Source organism: Hyla sarda, chromosome 3 (assembly GCF_029499605.1).
Source record: "Hyla sarda isolate aHylSar1 chromosome 3, aHylSar1.hap1, whole genome shotgun sequence".
NCBI lineage: Eukaryota > Metazoa > Chordata > Amphibia > Anura > Hylidae > Hyla > Hyla sarda.
In genome coordinates this window covers 184,543,506-184,564,866 of record NC_079191.1, presented here as the reverse complement: position 1 = coordinate 184,564,866, position 21,361 = coordinate 184,543,506, and the positions used below count along the sequence as shown (strand labels likewise).

At 37.3% G+C, this 21,361-nt stretch overlaps 1 protein-coding gene across 3 annotated transcripts in view; it reads left to right on the top strand.

The window, feature by feature from the left end:
* Nucleotides 1-21,361, top strand: part of CSMD1 (CUB and Sushi multiple domains 1) — a 1,887,231-nt gene that overhangs the window by 1,476,139 nt on the left and 389,731 nt on the right. For all 3 annotated transcript variants that reach the window (XM_056565713.1, XM_056565712.1, XM_056565715.1), the window contains exons 27-28: nucleotides 13,791-13,982; nucleotides 15,659-15,797. In XM_056565713.1, the coding sequence (XP_056421688.1) occupies nucleotides 13,791-13,982; nucleotides 15,659-15,797 (331 nt within the window). The remainder of the gene's footprint in view (nucleotides 1-13,790; nucleotides 13,983-15,658; nucleotides 15,798-21,361) is intronic.

Sequence of the window (21,361 nt, the reverse complement as noted above, 5' to 3'; positions counted from 1 at the left end):
TTTTTTAAATTGTTTTGCATAAATATCTTAATTTGTTATTTAGTCAAATATTCCTGTTTAAATATTTATGTATTTTATAGAATGAAAAAATAGATACGGCCTTGCTGGTCATGGGGAACCAACTTTTATTTCTTAAAAAGGGTTATCACATAAAACACATTTATTGCCTATCCATAGGAAAGGTAATAAATATATACTTGCTGGGAGGTCCTACTCCACTAAAACAGGAGTCTCCAGAACCACATTTCTTTTTTACCACACAATAATGGCGAGGAGTTTGAATGGCACAACAGTCGTGCATTCAGACAGGGCTGTATTTGTCATGGGCACCTTTGGGCCCGTGCCCTTGGCGACAGTGTTGAGAGGGGCAGCAATTCAGTAATATATATATATATATATATATATATATATATATATATATATATATATATATAATTATTTTTTAATGTAGCTGCTGCAGTCATGCCATGCTCTGAAGAAAAAAAAATATCCTCTTCCAGAGAACCGCCGTGGAATTTACCTGCAGATTTGCACCCACAACATGGTCATTATGATGTAGATTTGTGATTGATTTTACTACTTTTTGTGTATAGGGCTAAAATGCATGCAGTTCTGCTGCATGTTTGAGACAGATTTGAATAAAAGTATTCCTAAGCATGTGGGATCACCCTAAAGGGTGTCTGAGTCTACGTGCCTAGGGCAGCATGAGCTGTAAATACAGCCCTGCATGTAGAGCACAATGACAGATTGCTAACGGCATCAAGGTCAATTTTTCTTTTAGACAGTTTTGATAACTGAGCCTTATGTTTTTTGATAAATGTTTCAATTACATTGTATCTTTTACGCACAATTAATTACCACAATAAAAAATAAACACGCTTCCAATAAAAATAAGAACGCTAACGTTTCCAATAAAAAATAAGAACGCTAAAGTAAACTATTCCTTTGTCCTGTAGAAATATATTTTGTCTAAAAAAAGAAAACATATGATCGAGAGCTTCTCAATAAATAAAAAGAAAACATCTGAACAAGGCTTGAAAGATTAAGTGCCTGAATTGAAAATTTAATTGATTTTATTTTAGTTCTATCAAGATACATTGACAGTGGAGGTCATACTGTATATTGACTTTGGAATGTAGCTCAGTAACGTGTAACATCAATTACTTGTTTGTGTTGGTCATAATTGAGAACAGTACTTTTTCTTGAAAGTGAAGGAAAAAGTCATTGCCACCAATGATGAGAATAAGGTCACCTGGGAAAGAAATACTGTGTTGTGTCTAATGAAAAGAAATTAGTACCCACCTAAAACACTGATAATATCCCTGCAGAGAAATATTTCTGCTTGAATTGGTGTTACATGCTCAAACAATTTATATATTCAACACACTGTAACTAAAATCATCTTAGCATGCAAATAGCTCTTTAATCCTTCCGATACAAATTAATCTCAATATTAATGCTTATTATATATTAATGTACCATTTAAAAGTCATAGCAGGAAAGCAACACATTTGGGTTTCTCAATGCAAAAAACAGTAAAAAAAATAAATATCAGGACCTTTGAAGTACGTTATGGCAATGCGGTAAAGTGAAGTAAAGCTAAAAAGAATTTCCACAGTGGAGCCGTACCACTTACAATGCTCTGGATTCAACACTTATATTGGTGGCAGTTTTCTGTGGACATCAGAGGCGCCATCCTTTTCAAAAATAAACTTCTCTAATGGATTATTTGGCCTTGCCCCCTTCCCCTTAAAGCAATTTCCTCTTTGCATAAAACCATGCCCCCTTGGATGAGGCGTAAAGAGTGTCTAAAGTCTAAAATAAATGTGTTTTCAATAAGAATGTGCTAACATGAACCAAATTCTGATGCAATTGAAGACAACAATTACGAAAATACCAGGCTCCCTCCATGTCACTTGTCACAAGCTACCGCATTCCAGACGCTGCTGCTACCGGCCCAGAGATCACTGGGGGGTCCCCAGGGTCCGGACCCCCTTGATCAGACATCTCATCCCCGATCCTTTGAATGGAGGATAAGATGTTTTCCAGTGGAGTACCCCTTTAATCCATATTAGAATGAAAAAAACAGTGTGATCTGAGTCACTTCAAATAAGCTATGATGAACATTGGTGCTAATCTATCCAGGCCAATATTTCAAAAATTTACAATCTTATGCAGATTTCTCATGTAACATTTTGAGAGTATACCAGTGAAAGCTGAGAACATTAAACATCTGTTGAGGAAAAGGACTTGAAGAGGATTTCAAATACAATGGAGATGTTCCATCTAATATGTCTAAGTACACAATTCACTATTCCTTTGTATAGATGAGCTATAACAACAGTTTGAGTACTATTGTTTGAAGGAAACATAGTAAAGGCTTTAGTTGTTAAAGGGGTATTCTGGTGCTTAGACATCTTATCCCCTATCCAAAGGATAGGGGATAAGATGCCTCACCGCGGGAGTCTTGCCGCTGGGGACACCCGTGATCTTGCACGCGGCGCACCCTTTTGTAATCAGTCCCCGGAGTGTGTTCACTCCGGGTCTGATTACGGGCGATCACAGGGCGGCGTGTGACGTCACGCCTGCACTCCCATGTGACGTCACGCTCCACCCCTCAATGCAAGCCTATGGAAGGGGGCGTGACAGCTATCACGCCCCCTCCTGTGGGCTTGCATTGAGGGGCGGAGCGTGATGTCACACGGGGGCGCAGGAGTGACGCCACACGCCAACCGCCTGTGATCGCCCGTAATCAGACCCGGAGCGAACACATTTCGGGGACTGATTACAAATGGGGTGCCGCGTGCAAGATCACGGGTGTCCCCAGCGGCAGGACTCCCGCGGTGAGGCATCTTATCCCCTATCCTTTGGATAGGGGATAAGATGCCTCACCGCGGGAGTCCTGCCGCTGGGGACACCCGTGATCTTGCACGCGGCACCCCATTTGTAATCAGTCCCCGGAGTGTGTTCACTCCGGGTCTGATTACGGGCGATCACAGGGCGGCGTGTGACGTCACGCCTGCACTCCCATGTGACGTCATGCTCCACCCCTCAATGCAAGCCTATGGAAGGGGGCGTGACAGCTATCACGCCCCCTCCTGTAGGCTTGCATTGAGGGGCGGAGCGTGATGTCACACGGGGGCGCAGGAGTGACGTCACACGCCGACCGCCTGTGATCGCCCGTAATCAGACCCGGAGCGAACACATTTCGGGGACTGATTACAAACGGGGTACCGCGTGCATGATCACGGGGGTCCCCAGCGGCGGGACTCCCGTGGTCAGGCATCTTATCCCCTATCCTTTGGATAAGGGATAGGATGTCTAAGCACTGGAGTACCCCTTTAAGGAGTGCAATAATTGGATTACTGAGTAGTGGAAAAACATTGCCTGCTATTGTCTGGTAGGGATCAATGTAGACCTGAACTCACCCCAACCACCTCCCTCCTAATTAGCAGCTTCTGGCTGGGAATTGGTTCCTACATGCCACTATGTGCACAGAAAGATAGAAATAGAATAATCAAAGTACAGGCAAAAAGTCATGTCAGGTTTGGTCAGAATACGGGGAATAGGCAAAGGGACCACAATTATGGGCAACTCAACTAGTGCATTGCCCTGTGTAAATATCCCACTGCTGGGTGGTTAAAGCACTGGCTCCACAGCTGATTGGCCTTGTGCTCCCACCTCCTGATTGGCCATGTCATTAGTGAAGAATGGCCCTGCAATGTACAGGACTTCATCAGAGTAGCGCGGATGCTGCTGACTGAGGACCAGAAGTGGCCAGATAAATATATTACACATGGTCATTGTTAACCCTATAGCAGAGGCAGAAAGTTTTTCTTGCTTCTCTGGGCCTTGCAGTCACCATATGTTAATTCTGTAGTCTGTCTGGGTTTGTCTCTTAAAGGGGTTTTCTCATCAGAGGCAGATTCTTTTATATTAGAACTGTTAAGGGGTTCTGTTGATCTTAGTGTGCTGAGGAAAGTCTTGTCCAGCTAGTAAATGTAGTATAACATGGAAACCATTCAGATATATGTATATATACATATAGTCCACAGAATAAAAAGTAGTTTCTCAGAATAAAAAGTATTTTTCCAGAGTCCTGTATATATATTTTTTTAAGTTGTTATAAAAGTCCTCATGCCCCTCTCATTGCTATTAAGGTATTGCACTTCTGGTGGTCTAAACTCATGCTTCCATGTTATTGTTTGCAATAACTGCCATTGCATACCTTAAAACATTAACATTAAGATGGATGTATAGAGGGGGGAAAAGTCTTAGAAGTGCAAGTGTCACGTTGTCATTTTGTCATGTTTTGTCCTATTCTACTTAAATGGAATTATGTTTTTAAAAAGATGGAAACAGTAACAAGAATGCATTGTGCTTTTTGACTAAAGCCTCCTCACTCTTCTCCGCAACACTTTAAGTTCCACTATCTCACAAAGCAAGCCTGAGGCTTTTTCTTTGCAGACAGGTTGACAGAGACTGAAATCTTCCTTCTCTGTATGCGCCTAGCAAGTGCCTCAGCTGTTTGTCACATACAGAACAGCTATCTTCCTTTAATAATAGCAGCTAATTCTATGGTGCCATAGATAGCATAGCTTTATATAGAGGAAATGTAAATTGCCAGAATCTGATCATTAGTTGCATAGATTAAATCAGGCATGTCTCGGCAGAGAGAGAGAGAGAGAGAAAGAGAGAGAGAGAGAGAGAGATAGGAAAAAGGAGCAAGGAATGATTCACAGTATGTAAGAAGAAGAAGAGCTTCCATACAACATCTTTCTATAGGCTGTACAAATGAATCCAGTGCCGATCAGAAGCAGTCAAAGGCAGAATGATTTCAGTGAATCATAAATAATGGCCTCTCTTATTAGAGTACTGTATGTCTCTAACCCTTTGTCTACCTTTAGCTTGGGCCCTTATGATGACTCCTTCCAGCCATGACATGTCTCCACTGAGTTTGACATCGAAGCATCTTGGACCTATAACAGGTTGTTTCCTTCTATAGCAAATTTCCTCAGTCTGATGCTTCCCATTATTTTGTGTTTGATGCCAAAATGGTACCTCAGAGTGTTAGGATATGTTCCCATTATGGAAATTCTGACATTTCTATAACAGAACTTCTGCCATGGAATTGGATTCCGCCAAAAGATAGAACATGTTCCTTCTTTTGGCGTAATCCACCCAATACTACACTGCTAATGGGATAGCACTTAAAGTCTGCATTGACATTAATCACAGATTCCAAAGAAGAATTTATGTAGTATGAACATACCCTCACAGTTCCACCAATACTGTGTTCAAGAGATAGTGTACTTACACATATACGCCTCCTCATATATACTGCACTGCCATTCATGAAGCCAAAGATACACTTTGGAGTCAAGATCCAAAAATTATTTCAGACATCAGACCTATATTATTTAAGATACAAGAAAACCACAATAAAGAAATTCGCCAGACCAGATCCCAAATTTAAAGTTGTATTCCAGGAAAAAACTTTTTTTTTTATATATATATCAACTGGCTCCAGAAAGTAAAACAGATTTGCTTCTAAACTGGACGGTTCCCGAGACACGTGTCATCAGAGAGCACTTAGACAGAAAAGAACAACTCAACTTCAGCAGCTCATAAGTACTGAAATGATTAATATTTTTTTAATAGAAGTAATTTACAAATCTGTTGAACTTTCTGGAGCCAGTTGTTTTACACACACACACACATATATATATATATATATATATATATATATATATATATATATATATATATATATATATATACATATATGTTTTTTCCTGGATAACCTCTTTAACTGAAAATCAGTATACAAGAACTCCAAATACAGAATAAACTGATGGTACACATCACTCACAGTGAAAAAATGAGTAATAAGATTTAAAAAGTACTTATTTTTATTAAAATATAACTACCAAAAAAGAAAGGCAATATGTGGTGGACCACCGGTTTACGGCAGGACCACGGGTGTAGCGGTGTAGGTGGTGGGGCAAGATGTTATTAACCCCTAGTGTTTGTGATGCCAGAGTGTTTTTGGTGCCGCAACCACACGAACGGTATCTCCGCTATTCCAATGGCTAGTTAAGGAAAGAAGAGTCCACAACCAGTCATGGTTTAACGGAGGCTTTACTGAGTTAAGACAGATGAAATTATATTCACAGCTAGGCCAGATTCCCAGAGAGGTGGCCAGGAACCCAGAAGGACCTCACAGCTTGCTGGGACCAATTGCACTTGTAATAGACTTGAGACAATTATCTTGAGGCTTGACTATATGCTGGACTTGACAATGTCTAGTGACCGCAGACATAGACTTTTGACTCACTGGAATTACTGTAGCTTTGGGGTCTTCCAGATGCTGGTCACTAGCACTGAGATCTCTGCTGTTAACTGTTCCTCAGCAAAGATCATAAGAGATGAGAGTGAATTGTAATGGCCGCTCCTCTATATAGTGGGGGGCTGGACTAAGGCCCATTGATCAAGCTGTGGGTAATAGGTTAAGCTGGTGCTCTCTGGGAGAACATGTGACAACAAATCCTGTGACTGCATAACAACACGTGACAGACATACAGGTCCTTGAGACAACCTCTCACAGGTCCTCTGCTCTATCTATATTAGGATCCTGTCTATACATTAAAGCAGTATACACAACAGGGGAAGACCCTGGAGGGGAGCTCCCAGGTCACTGAGGGTCTCAACCTGACAGGGCCTAAGGGTAGAACAGGACCATGTCCTGTACTGGGACATTACAAATGCGTTTAAAAACACATTAAAAAGGGCATTGCAAAAATAGCCTGCAAGCCAGAGAAACTACCCTGTAGGGAACAGAGCGAAAAAGTGGTTTGTGTGGAAGCAAAGACGCAAGAATACAAAGACTATGTAGCAATTGCTATTTCAAGTACATATTGGAGAGAAGCACATATTCCCCCCCTTAGCAGTAAGGTATAGTTGGAAGATATAAAACTTAGTCAGCAGTAATTGAAAAATAGAAATGCAGATAAAGCGTGATAACTATACCTGGTACAGCTGGTTTAAGATGGCAAGGAATGCCCACACATTTTTTCACGTTTCATGCCTAAATTTAACAGAGACAGATTTTATTCTTGCCATCAAACATACCATAACTGGAAAGGCTTTTTTTCCTTGGTATATGAGTCCCAACAGGTACACAATGACAAGTTTTTGTCTTAGTATTACTTTTCTTCCTTAATATTTCTCCAATTTCCCAGGGTAACATCAACAATAATTTTCCAGGTCTTTAAATTGCTACAGCCAATCTTTCTGTACCTTCCATCTACTGATCATACTTCTCATGCCAATCAGCTCATGTCAGTTTGTGCCAAACCATGCTGCTATTTCTACTTGCAAAGTCTCTTACTCTTATGCCTTGAGGTTATCTTTGGATGATACTTGTTAGTTCCTTTTTCTACTTTAGGTTTCTTGCCAAATCATGTCATTTTCACCTTTTAAATATCTGTCCTTACCTCTTTTTATCCTTATCTCACTCTTCTAAAATATTTATTCCTTTCTTGACTGGTGTAACAGATCTTTAACTGGTTTCTTGTAGCTAAACTTGCCCTTTTTCTATTCGGGTTCACTCTTATTGCTATACTGATAATTTTAAAGCTACAGCTTGAGGCCCCTTTTTCCCATTGTAAATTTCAAAGTAACTGTGACTATTCTGGCCGGAGGCATGTCTGTTATTATCAGACTGGAATTCTGTACTCTGCAAAAATACATTCAAAATTGTTATTAGAAAAGTACATATTTTGCATATACAAAAATGCACACTCATACTTTGTACCTAGGCATTTGGAGACCACATATTATCACCATATTATGCCTTAATAATAAATACATACAGCATTCAAATAATATTAACTAGGGGCATGTTCACATGATGTGAGAAGCATTTCAGCTTTTCTACAGCTGATTCACAACTTGCCATGTGCCATCTGTATCTCACTGATCCACTTTGCATGCAAAAGGAAAAACTCACAAACTAAGTTTATACCATGTATGAGATGGTATAGCATCAAAAAAAAGACGTGCAAATTTAACATAGACAAAGGCAGACCCCTTTTTACAAAGAAATAACTAATGTGGTAAGCATGGCACAAACAATTTTTCTTTTAAATAAGGAGGAAATGTGTGCCCAAAAAAAAAAAGACAAAAATGAAGAGAAAACAACATAATAATACTCCTTTTTTTCCTTTTTTTGCAAACACACTGTAGAATTCATACAACTGAACTTTAACTAGTCTATAGGGGATCCTTATGGTGTAAAAATATCCTTTAAAGTGCAACTCTTATACACATACAGTGCTAAAATAGTGCAGAGTTTAGGGATATAGACAGCTTTGCATACCATTTTTTATGTATGCTTTGTACTATTTTTACAGTTCAAAAATACTTTCTCCTTCCATCTCCTAAGGCTAAGTTTCCACTTGTTTTATTTATGACCCCCCAAAAAACGCAAGAAAAAACACAAAAAAAAATAAAACACCACAGCATTTTCCTGCATTTGGCATTATTTTCTTGAGTTTTTTTTCCGGTCATTCTTGTCTTTGTGTGGATACTGCTTTTTTGCCCCCTTTGGCTTTGTTTTAAGAATTTTGTTGGGTACCAAAAAGAAAGATGCAGTAGGGATGGGAAAAATAGTATTTTACTAAATTTATATTTTTTATTTAATTCATTAAAATATTTATCAATTTTTAAACAGGGACCAATTTATGTAAGCTGGCAGGGAAACATTTTATTAGTAAAGTATTTTAATTATGTGTTTAATAAAGCTTGTGTGTTTTTTTTTTTTTACTTTTTTTCTTAATTTTTTTCTTTTTTAGGTACTGCTACTACTCCCAGCATGAAACAGACTGTTCCATGCGGGGAGTAGTAGTACCTGTACTAATAGACAGATCGCCCAGGTGCCACTCCTGACATCCGTTGTGATCATCCTGACGGATGGTGGCAGCCAATCACCACTCTCAGTGATGTCAATTTCTATTCGCATCACTGGCCAGCCGTATAGTGCAGAGATGCGGAGCACAGAAGAAAGCCACTCCGCATCTCAGAAGGATGAAGAATGTGGCAACCGCTGTGATCTGTCCTTAACTGCAGCAACCGCTGTGATCTGTCCTTAACTGCAGGTACTACTGCTCCCAACCTAGTCAAAAGTCCATGTGTTGTGGAATTCAGCACCTGACTCTTTCTGACTGTTGTACGTGACGCATAGCACAGCTGGAATAGCAATCCCAAAACACAAATGATCACAGCAAAGCAGACACCAGAGAGCCAGAATTCAAAGGAAGGCTTCCAGTTTTATTTCACACCAAAGTTATAGGTGTGCAACGTTTCAGCTTTGTGCCTTTGTCAAGCACACTCTGCTCCATGCTGGGAGCTGAAGTACCTGCATTAATAGACAGATCACAATGGGTGTCACTATTGACACCCACTGCAATCCTCCTGTATAAGCAATAGAAGCAGGCGGCACGGCTGCACTTCTCTGGTCCCCTTCCCGCACTGTAGCCTTCTGTGCTGTGAAGTTCTCTTCATATCACAGATTCATATTTGTCGCTAAGAGTGGTGATTGTCCGACACCATCTGGCCAAACAACGCTCTCAGCAGGAAATGTCAATCTGTGATATGAAGTGCGGAGAAGTGCGGCCATGCCGCCGGCTTTTATAGATTATATAGGAGGATTGCAATGGGTATCTATTAGTGATCTATTAGTACAGGTACTACTACTTCCAGCATGGAACAGTCTGTTTCATGCTGTGAGTAGCAGTTGTACCTTAAAAATGTAAAAAGTTAAGAAAAAAGTTTGAAAAAAGTAAAAAGCACACACACTTTATTAACCCCTTAAGGACAAGGCACATTTTAGCCTTAAAGGGGTACTCCTGTGAAAAACTTTGGGATTTCTTTTCTGTCACGACCACAGTGCTCTTTGCTGACAGCTCTGTCCATTTTAGGAACTGTCCAGAGCAGCATGTGTTTGCTATGGGGATTTTTCCTGCTGGACAGTTCCTGACATGGACAGAGGTAACAGCAGAGAGCATTGTGGTCGTGACAGAAAATAAATCCAAAATGAAAATAATTTCCTCTGTAGTATATAGCAGCTAATAAGTACTGGAAGGATTAAGATTTTTAATTAATTTACAAATCTATTCAACTTTCTGGCATCAGTTGAGAAAAAAAAAAGTTTTCCACTGGAGTACCTCTTTAACCCCTTAAGGACATGCACTTTCGTTTTTTCTTCCTTACCTTTTAAAAATCATAAACCTTTTAATTTTGCACCCAAAGTTCATAGGATGGCTTATTTTTTTGCCCCACCAATTCTACTTTGTAATGACATCAGTCATTAAACCCAAAAATCTACGGCACGAAAATATATATATATATATAACTTTTTTCTTTTTCCACGTACGGGGAGGTATGAGGGCTAATTTTTTGCGCTGTGATCTGAAGTTTGTATCAGTACCATTTTTGTTTTGATCAGACTTTTTGATCGCTTTTTATTCATTTTTTATGGTATAAAAAGTGACCAAAAATACGCTATTTTGGACTTTGGATTTTTTTTTTGCGCGTATGCCATTGACCGTGTGGTTCAATTAACTATATATTTTTATAGTTTGGACATTTACACATGCAGCGATAACACATATGTTTATTTTTATTTACACAGGTTTTTTTTATGGGAAAAGGGGGTGATTCAAATTTTTAGTAGGAAAGGAGTTAAATCATCTTTATCATCATCTTCCCCCCCCCCTTTTTTTATTGCAATATTATAGCCCCCATAGGGGACAATAACATGCAGAACATTGATTTAATACACTGATCAATGTCATTGCATTGCAATGCATTGATCAGTGTTATCGGCGGTTGATTGCTCAAGCCTAGATTTCAGGCTTGGAGCAATCAATCACCGATCGGATGCACCCTCCTTATGCATCCTAGCTGATAAGGACATTGCGATTTTACCGCAATAGTCCAGATCAGCCCAATTGAGCTGGCGTGAAGCTTTCACTTTCACTTTAGATGCTGAAATCAACTTTGATCACCGGGTCTAAAGAGTTAATGCCAGATATCTGCCGGAACAGCAATGTCATGGGTCCTGGATGCTGATAGCAGTCGGGACCATACGGGTATGATGCGAGCTCAGCTCCTGAGTTTGCTTTAGAACCCTCCCGTACCACAGCGCCATTTAGAAATGGCATTTGGCCATTTAGAAATGGCAAGGGGTTAAGGACCAGGCCAATTAAATTTTAGCATTTTTGTTTTTTCCTCCTTACCTTCTAAAAATCATAACTCTATAATTCCATTCATAGACCCATTGAAGGGCTTGCTTTTTGCATCATCAATTTTACTTTCTAATGACATCACTCATTTTACCATATAATGTACGGCGCAACCCAAAAAACATTATTTATATGATGAAATTGAAAAGAAAATCGCAATTTAGGACATTTTGGAAGGTTTTGTTTTTTAGGCTATACACTTCATGGTAAAAATGACATGTTTTCTTTATTCTGTGGGGGATTAATTATGATTAAAATGATACCCTTGTTATATGCTTTTCTATTATTTTACCACTGTAAAAAATCTCAAACTATTTTAACAAAATTAGGATGTTTAAAATTGCCCTATTTTGACCACCTATAACTTTCTCATCTTTCCATATACAGGGCGGTATGAGGGCTCATTTTTTGTGCCATGATCTTCAGTTTTTATTGGTACCACTTTTTTAATGTTTACGCCTTTCACCATATGGTATAATTAACATTATATTTGATAGTTCGGACATTTACGCAATAAAGTTGAAAAAATTGCATCCCGGCAGCTCAGTCGGGCTGATCGGGAATACCATGTGAAACTGTGGTGTCCTGATCAGCTAGGACGCCGAAGGAAGGTCCCCTACCTGCTTCCTCGGCGTCCGATCGGTGAATGACTTCTCATTTGCCTGAGATCTAGGCAGGAGAAGTCAAGCCCCGATAACCCTGATCATATGCATGTAGTTCTATGCTGGCAATGAGTATTAGGAATCAATGTAATGTATGTTATAACCCCTAGAGGGGGCTATAACATAGCAACAAAAAAATTTAGAAAAAAAAAGAGACTAATGATGAATTAACCCAATGAACCCCTCTTCCCATAAAAAAAATGTGTAAATACAAATAAATATATGTGGTACCGCCACGTGCGCAAATGCCTGAACTATAAAAATATATAATTAATTAAACTGCATGGTCAATGGTGTACACGCAAAAAAATTCCCAAGTCCAAAATAGCGCATTTTGGTCACTTTTTATAGCACAAAAAAATTCATAAAAAGCGATCACAAAGTCCAGTAAAAAAAATGGTACTGATAAAAACTTCAGATCACGGCGCAACAAAATGAGCCCTCATACCAGCCCGTACGTAAAAAAATAAAAAAGTTATAGGAGTCAGAAGATGACAACATATTAATTTGTGTGCATGTAGTATGATTTTTTTTAGAATTAAGACAAAAATCACACCTATAATAAGTAGGGTATCATTTTAACCACATGGACCTACAGAATAAAGATAATGTGTCATTTTTACCAAAAAATGCACTGCGTAGAAACGGAAGCCAACAAATTTTACAAAATGGCATTTTTTCTTCAATTATGTTGCACAATTAATTTTTTTTCCGATTCACTGTGGATTTCTTGGTAAAATTACCAATGTCACTGCGAAGTAGAATTGTTGGCACAACAAATAAGCCATAATATGGAAAGGTGCAAAATTGAAAGGGTTATGATTTTTTAAAGGTAAGGAGGAAAAAACAAAAGTGCAAAAAGGGGTTAAAAATAGGAAAGAAAGGCTGATAAAAAAAATCTCTCTGACTGAAAAAGCAGTAGAGAACAAAGAGTCATTTTTTTTAAAATAAAGACCTATAGAGAAATTGTTTCTTTTTCTTATGCACCATTATAAGTACAAAAAGTCCTTCAGTAGTAGAATACCTTGGTACTTAGCTCATTAGATTCTAGTGATTTGCTGTTGTAACAGGAAGCTGAAGAAGGTCAGCCTGTTGTGTTCAGCTTCCTCCCCTACTCTGATCACATCATACAGAATTGTACAGATATAGAGACAGAGATGCTTTGTTTTAACATATGAACGGTTTTCTGATTCCTGGAATTGACAATGGAGTGTAATGTTTTTCTAATCCATTGTCAGGTTGTTCCTGCATTAGAATTTTTGTCAGTGATTTTTCTTGTCAATTTATAAGAAAAAAAAAAGTATTTTACAAATAACTTGAGTAATACTTTAGTAAACCTTTGTGCATATACTGTATGAATAAAGTTGGCATCCTACCTCAAAGGAAATTGAAAACCTGCTTGATGCTAAGGGGTACAAATTTGATCTGTCCACCTTCAGCATAACCTGAAGGATTATTCTTGTCTTCAAACATACCAATAATTACAAGTTGCGTTTCATAGTTAAATACTTTTAAAACATTCAAAATTGTATATTTTGTTTTACCATTCATATGAAAACCAGTACATGAAGTAACAGATTTTTTAGTGCTATAAATCCCTTTCTTGTTAATGACTTTTGCAATTTGGTGTTTAAATATTATAATCTTTATTGATCAACTAATAGAGTCAGTGTGTTCCCATAATACATATAAAATACAGTGTAATATAAGTGTACTATAAAGTATATCATAACAGTACAATATATATATATATATATATATATATATATATATATATATATATATATTACAACAGTATATTATATCATATTGTTCTCCACAGCTTCAGTTGCATCAACATGTAATGATCCTGGAATTCCTCAAAATGGAACCCGATATGGAGACAGCAGAGAACCTGGTGATACTGTAAATTTTCAATGTGACCCCGGATATCAGCTTCAAGGACAAACTAAAATTACATGTGTGCAGCTAAATAACAGATTCTTTTGGCAGCCAGACCCACCAACTTGTATAGGTAATTTTATGGTTATTGTATTCTTATATAACATTTATAGATGTCTCTATATGATATGATACTATGTAACACTTGAATGACAAATTGTGGGACATTTTTAAGGGGTTGTCCGACGAAAGAAATGTATAATAAAGCAAATTACGAATATAATGTCATTGGACATATTGCAGAGATCTTCTATAGAAGCTGTGCACTCTACATTGTAAGATGTAATATCACATATAGACTTTAAATGCAGAGAGCTCCCATCCCTCTCCCCTCCACTTCTCAGCACAGAACAAGACCAGTGATGTAAAAGGGGGAGCTGGTATAACTGCTTATTAGATTTATGAATCATTAGATAAGGCATTCTTAGAAAGTTGCTTTTTTATACTTTTTTAAACTTCATGACTCCAAATATGAAAGTCAGGATAAATCCCTGGATCAACATTTTGTCCCTGTGAATATTTCCTCTAGCCATAAAGGATGCTACCTTGTCATAGATACAGACCTATGTACAAATATATCATTGGAGAGATCTCTGTACTCCCTCGATGATAGTCCTCCCATTTCCCATATTACTATGGTTGCCCGTCTTTGAACCCTCTCCACCTCCACTATAATTTTCTTGTACACTGGTGCCCAGTACTGTACACAGGATTACATGTGTGTTCTAACAAGAGATTTGTACAGTGATATAAATATTTCCTTTTCGTGCCCATCTATGTCCTTTTTCAAGCAGCCCATGATTTTATTTGCCTTGGCAGCAGCTGCCTGACACTGTTTGCTATAGTTAAATTTACTGACAACTAAAACTCCAAAGTCCTTTTGTGAAGATAACTCAACAGTCACAGAATGGATTTTCTTCAGATAATGAGTGTTTTAATCAGAGCCATTCACACTATTAACCTATATAACCAGGTTAGTATGGGTGATCCTCGTGGCAGATTCCCTTTAAGGGAGGGGTTTCCCTGTAGTTTTAAAATAGAACTGGCTGGAGGCAAGGTAAATAAATAATAATAATAATAAAACAATTGTATTAACCTCTATATGTGCTGCCACAGTCGTAGCAAGTTCTACATGGACATTGTTTACATGAGGCTGCAGCCCCTTACCCAATTCAGTGGTCTCTTCTTTCAGTGATGGCTGAGGATAATGATTGGCTTCAGCATCACATGAACAATGTACATGATGTCACTGCAGCACTTCCAGCTGGGGACACAAAAAAACCCATGGTGCTGGAGCGGCAGTGAATTAAGAGTAAGTACAGTTATATATATATATATATATATATATATATATATATATATATATATATATATATATATATATATATATATATACATATATATATATATATATATATATATATATTTATTTTTTATTTTTATCCCTGTTCAAACCTATAGTAAATTTTGTGTAAACTACCTGAAAATCCTTTTATTTGTCTTATCTTAATAGGCTCTATGTTTATACAATTGTAAGATTATTTCTTATTCTTTTAACCGCATACCAAACAGCTTTCTAAAACTTTAAATACACTTCAATTTTGAAATACATTCAAGGCTAAATGGTCTGCATACTAATAGGACTGGTTTGGGCAGTACATACCTTTCCTTAGACCAGAAGTGTAATTGTTATATACTGTTCTATAGATTAACATCTGATTGATTTTATTTCTTGTCCTGCTTTGACAGCTGCATGTGGTGGAAACCTGACAGGCCCAGCGGGTGTTATTTTATCACCAAACTACCCTCAACCTTATCCTGCAGGAAAAGAATGTGACTGGAGAATAAAAGTAAATCCAGACTTTGTCATTGCCTTGATATTCAAAAGGTACACGTTATATAGAAAAACAAAGCCATGTAACAGGTTTCAATATGTCAGATTTAAAAGTGAGATAATTTGTCACTTCAATGGGTTCTTAATTACATTGTGTAACTAAGCCCCGGAGCATATATTCAGTGCCTACACCATCAGCACTGGCTAATGGTGAAAAACAAACACATTATATAGCTTTCCAAGATGAGTATACCGATGCCAAATGCTGCATAACTCTTGTATCACTGTAATATAAATACAAACCTACAGGTTATGTCTTTTCAATGTATTGTATATACATACATTGTCTACTTGAACACAATTTTGAAAAAAAAGTATATTTTTTTTAACAAATTATCAATTCTTTGTTTATTACATACTTGTATAGATGCTGTTTTTTCAACAATAATAATTAGCTATTATTAGGCCTGATATCAATATATTATATTCTGTGTATCATGACCTTAACACTTGGAACAACAGCTTATTCCTATAGATCTCATTAATCACATGCAACTGTGATTGTGATGTCTTCTTTCTCCAAAGTCTTTTTCAAGAATGGAAATAACATGTTTCTTGAGTATGGCCATGTTGGCATTTTTGAATCTATTATGATTGAGTGTCATGTTTTAAAGAGGAGGTTAAAGGGTTTCTGTCATTTAAATAAACATGTGACATGTTGCTCAGACTTGTGCACCCAAACAAAAATGGAACTACACATCTAGTACTCGAACAGTAAATATGCATAAAAATACAAAATGTTATTAAATCTTTACATAAATGTACGAGTAGTACACTACTTAGTTCATGTGTTGCTAAATAGATCAGCCGACTCCACCTTCAGAGCTCCGGATAGCAATCAGTACTTACATAGATGCAGACATACAGAAAACATCTAATATAATACTTGAAAAAAGGAGCTCACAGACCTGTTTTGGTTCTCACTCTTTTTCTGTTACATTTTTTTTTTTCATTTAGCATGACACAAGTATTCCTCATTGCATTATTCTCATATATTGGGAAGCCAGATTTAATTCCTTACACGGCCATTGCTGAATCTGAGGCTGCGTTTCGGGAAGATCTGCTTAGTCATGCCCCATGGCACCTAAAATAAATTGTAGTTATACCAAAAACAGAGGGCTCAACCTTAACAGTGTATGTAGGTGTTATCAGGTACTAAAAGCTCACAATATATAATAAATGAAAATCAAAGGCAAAGCACTAAAGCAATAAATTCCCATAAGTAGAGTGATAAATACAAATTGTTTATTAAAGGGGTACTCCCGTGGAAACCTTTTTTTTTAAATCATCAAAATCTTAATCCTTCCAGTACTTTTTTAGGGGCTATGGACTATATACTACAGAGAAAATGCTTATCTTTTTAGATTTCTCGGATGTCATGACCACAATGCTCTCCTGTGGTCATGACATGACCTCTGCTGTCCATTTAAGGAACTGTCCAGAGAAGGTGAAAATCCCCATAGCAAACATATGCTGCTCTGGACAGTTCCTAAAATGGACAGCAGAGGTCAGCAGAGAGCACTGTGGTCATGACATCAGAGAAATCTAAAAAGATAAGCATTTCCTTTGTAGTATATAGCCCCTAAAAAGTACTGGAAGGATTAAGATTTTTTTATAGAAGCAATTTACAAATTTGTTTAACTTTCTGGCACCAGTTGATTTAAAAAAAAAAAGTTTTCCATGGGAGTGCCCCTTTATATAGAAGACAGCAACAAGTAAAGGCATATCAATAAAATCACTTTAAAAGGCTCAAGATGAAGATACCAACAGGACAACATGTACATATATCTATCTATCTATCTATATATATATTTAATTGAAACAATTACAATTCTATTTACATTGTTTTATTATGTCTTTATTTAATTCATTTAATAAAATTATGACTTCTAGGATAAAGCAGTTGTAACAGCGTCATCAGCCACCCAGAGATTAACAGCATCTACTTGGAGCTCTGAACTAAATAGAGATCAGGAGAGAACTGTACTTAGTGACTATCAATTCTTTGTTGTGTTAAATATGTGAGATGAAGTGAGCATTGGAAACAGCTGTTAAGTGAATTCCATATAATTATGTTCATAGCTTCTTGTGAAAGAGAGATAATGTACCAACTCACAAAACAATCATCATACACTTATATAAGTATATGCAAAGCTTTCAGAAACTTTTCTGAAAAAAAAAAAAACTTTGAAGAATTAAGAAGTTGTGCAAGGAAAGCATTTTATTCAATGTGCATCAAACTTTTCTGCCTATATTTCTCAAAGCGAAACCAACATTTTTCTTTCAAATATATTCAATTTGATTTTAAGCCACTTTACTTTTATACATTTTTACATCAGTAATTTTTATTTTTATTATATTGGGTAGAGAGGAGCAAAGTTACAGTATATCGATTCGTCACAAACTTCTCGGCTCGGCAGTTGATGACTTATCCTGCATAAATTAGTTCAGCTTTCAGGTGCTCCGGTGGTCTGGAAAAGTGGATACAGTCCTAGGAGAGAGTCTCCTAGGACTGTATACACCTTTTCCAGCCCACCGGAAACACGTGAAAGCTGAACTAATTTTTGCAGGCTAAAGTCAGCAACTGCCGAGCCGAGAAGTTCGTGACAAATCAAATCACTGTAACTTCGCTCATCTCTAATATAGGGGAAAAAATTTAACTATTACACAGGCTGATGCTTAAAGTAAATGTTCAGTGATCTTGTAGATCGATGCTTGTTTAAAGTGCCTGGCACAATTGTAAGAGGAGACCATTAAAAGGGGAGATGTGCAGGTGACAAAAGGCAAAACAAACAATACGATCAGCAGACAAAGGAGCATTTATTTTATAAAAAAAATAAGTGTACCCCACACTCCAAACCTATGCACCAACACCAATTGTAGGCATCATGCTTGCTGCATTGTCAATTGCTAACAATAGCTCCCTGTACCAAATATTTAGCTACCCCCATGACTTATAGTAGGGTACAATAAGATGACCAGCAAGCACATATTTTCAGAAGTGAAAATAATGAAATGGCAACTTTATTAGCTGACTGAAACAGGATATAATGATTTGAATAATGATTCAAATGGATAATAGACAACAACAAGAAAGGAAACAGATGATGACCAAGACAACAATGGAAGAACCTTACATTTCCTAGGCTTTCTCTTTATCATCTCCTAACCTAAATTGACCAGAACACTAAGATAGCTGCCCCTGCAATATCCCTTTACTAGCACAAGAATAACAAGCAGAAAGCACTTAAACCTGGAAAACACAACTAAGATAAAAAACTGAAAGTTGGCAGGGAAGCACACCAAGCAAGACTCAATGCCTTCCAAATGCTAAAATATGGTCAACATGAACAAGTATCAAGGAATAGGCAAGGAACTCAAGACAAGAACATAAAATAAACAAAAAACAATAATTTGATATGCCAAAGCAAATTTACTCTTTGGTCTGTGTAGCATGACAGGTTACCTTTTTAAAGGCTAACAATTGAGGCTCCTCCCAAACATTGAGACCAATGCAATCAAGATACAAGATCCATTACTCTGAGATCAGTCTAACAGACTATTGCCTTGGAACTTCTGAAGCACTTAGAGAACAAGAAAGGAAGATATAGGTTTATTCCTACTATGCCTATCAGAACATTAAGGCAAACATAAAATAAATATACCTCTGCTAACTTTATTGTACCCTAGCCCTGTCTACTTTTATGTCTATAATTAAAAAATGTCTGTATTAGGATGATTATTATCCATATACAGAAAATATGTCTAAAGCTTATGTCTCAAAAGGCCTCATTTAAAGGGAATCAGTCACTTCAAAAATGTAGTTCTGTCTAGCAGCATCATAGTTGTCGGGGTATAAAGCAAAGCACTTTATACACAGAAATAAGGATCTAAGAAAAATTATAAATATGATTGATCCTACGAGGTGGACATAAAACACCTAAAAAAAAAAAAGAGTTCAAGGATAGGTAATTATGTTGTGCAATTACTAAAACAGGGTACAAATGTCTATGCAAAATATATAAATGATTTAATTTACAATAAATTAAAATACAATCAAACTAATCAATACAAAACCCAATAGTACACAATCGCATGCAGTATACAATTTCGGCCAGAAGATGGCTCTACCACCACAAAACTGTCTCTACCACCTTAAAACACAAGGGGGCCGCAGAGCCACCCTGAATAAGGCAGGAAGTATAATTATAGCAGTCAATTATACCCAAGGAAACAATTACAATATTATACACACAACTATTTGCTCTGCTCAGACTATAACCAATCTCAGATATCTGGTAATATAGTATCCCAAATTACTAGGCTTGATTCCCCAGAATATGAATTCCCGGGCAGAGATTTTCCTCTGAGTCAAATTAGAGACAATATTTGGTAATATGCATCTTTACCGAATAGCACTAAATGATGACTTAGCACCTTAACACTACACCTCCACAATAAGGCAGGAATGACTAAACATCAAGCCAGTTAATTATAACCTTTACTACAGGTAATCAAAGTTATACTTTACCAGATATCTGGGCCTAGTAGGTTCAGGAATACCGACAATATGCAGAGTCTCAGGAAGGTCAGCTCTTTGGATCAAGTCTGGTCTCTCTGCTGTGGTATCTGATTGATAGGCTCCCCCCAGGGCTTCATCAGGCTTCCTCAGGTCTCTCCAGGTCTGTCCCCTCCTTGTCAGTCCCCTCAGGTTTTAAAACCTTTTTTTAATCTAAAGCCCACCCTCATCAAATATGATATCCTCTGGTGGGTTTGAATATGCAATTAACCTTACAATTTCACTTGTGCTATTCCTAGCATTAACTATAGGGGGAAGTCTGTGACAGGGTATCGATTTTAAGAACAGCCATATAACTTCCATTGATAAGGCAGGTTTCACCTTGTCAACTGGCAATGGTAAACATTGAAACTTATTGTTCTACCTCAAGCTAACACAGTCCATAGTATAATGCATTGTCTTGCCTTTACACCTCCTGTCTTCCTCAAACACATACATTCAATGGCCTGTGGAAGTATACACATGAGAGCTTTGAAACCATAGTGTCTCATACTTAATCTTGTCCTATCTCATATTGGGTTTTGGACATCTGGACTTAAAGACATATGAAATTGTGTTATACTCCACCGTAAACAAATCTTGGCATCTGCCTAACTTAGAAGAGCGGGAAAGGGTTATGTCAATATTACAACACAAACTTCTAGCTTTGAAACACGTATCAGAGCTAGGAGATGCAATATGGAAATATCAAATAATATACAAATATACATTTCTTTTTAGTCCTGTGATTAAGCCTGACATAGCATAGAACAGGAGGAGCTGAGCAGACTGATATATAGTTTTGTGGGAAAAGCTCATGCTAAATTGTCATTTATTCATGAAAATCTTTGCATATTCATAAGTATATAGTATTTATAAGTAGTCAAGTGAGCGTTCCTTAAACAGTGAGCTGTCAATCACTGAGTAGGACCACCCACATGACTACTTAGCCCAGAATAAGTAGACATGTTAATTAATGACAAATTATCCTAGAACTTTT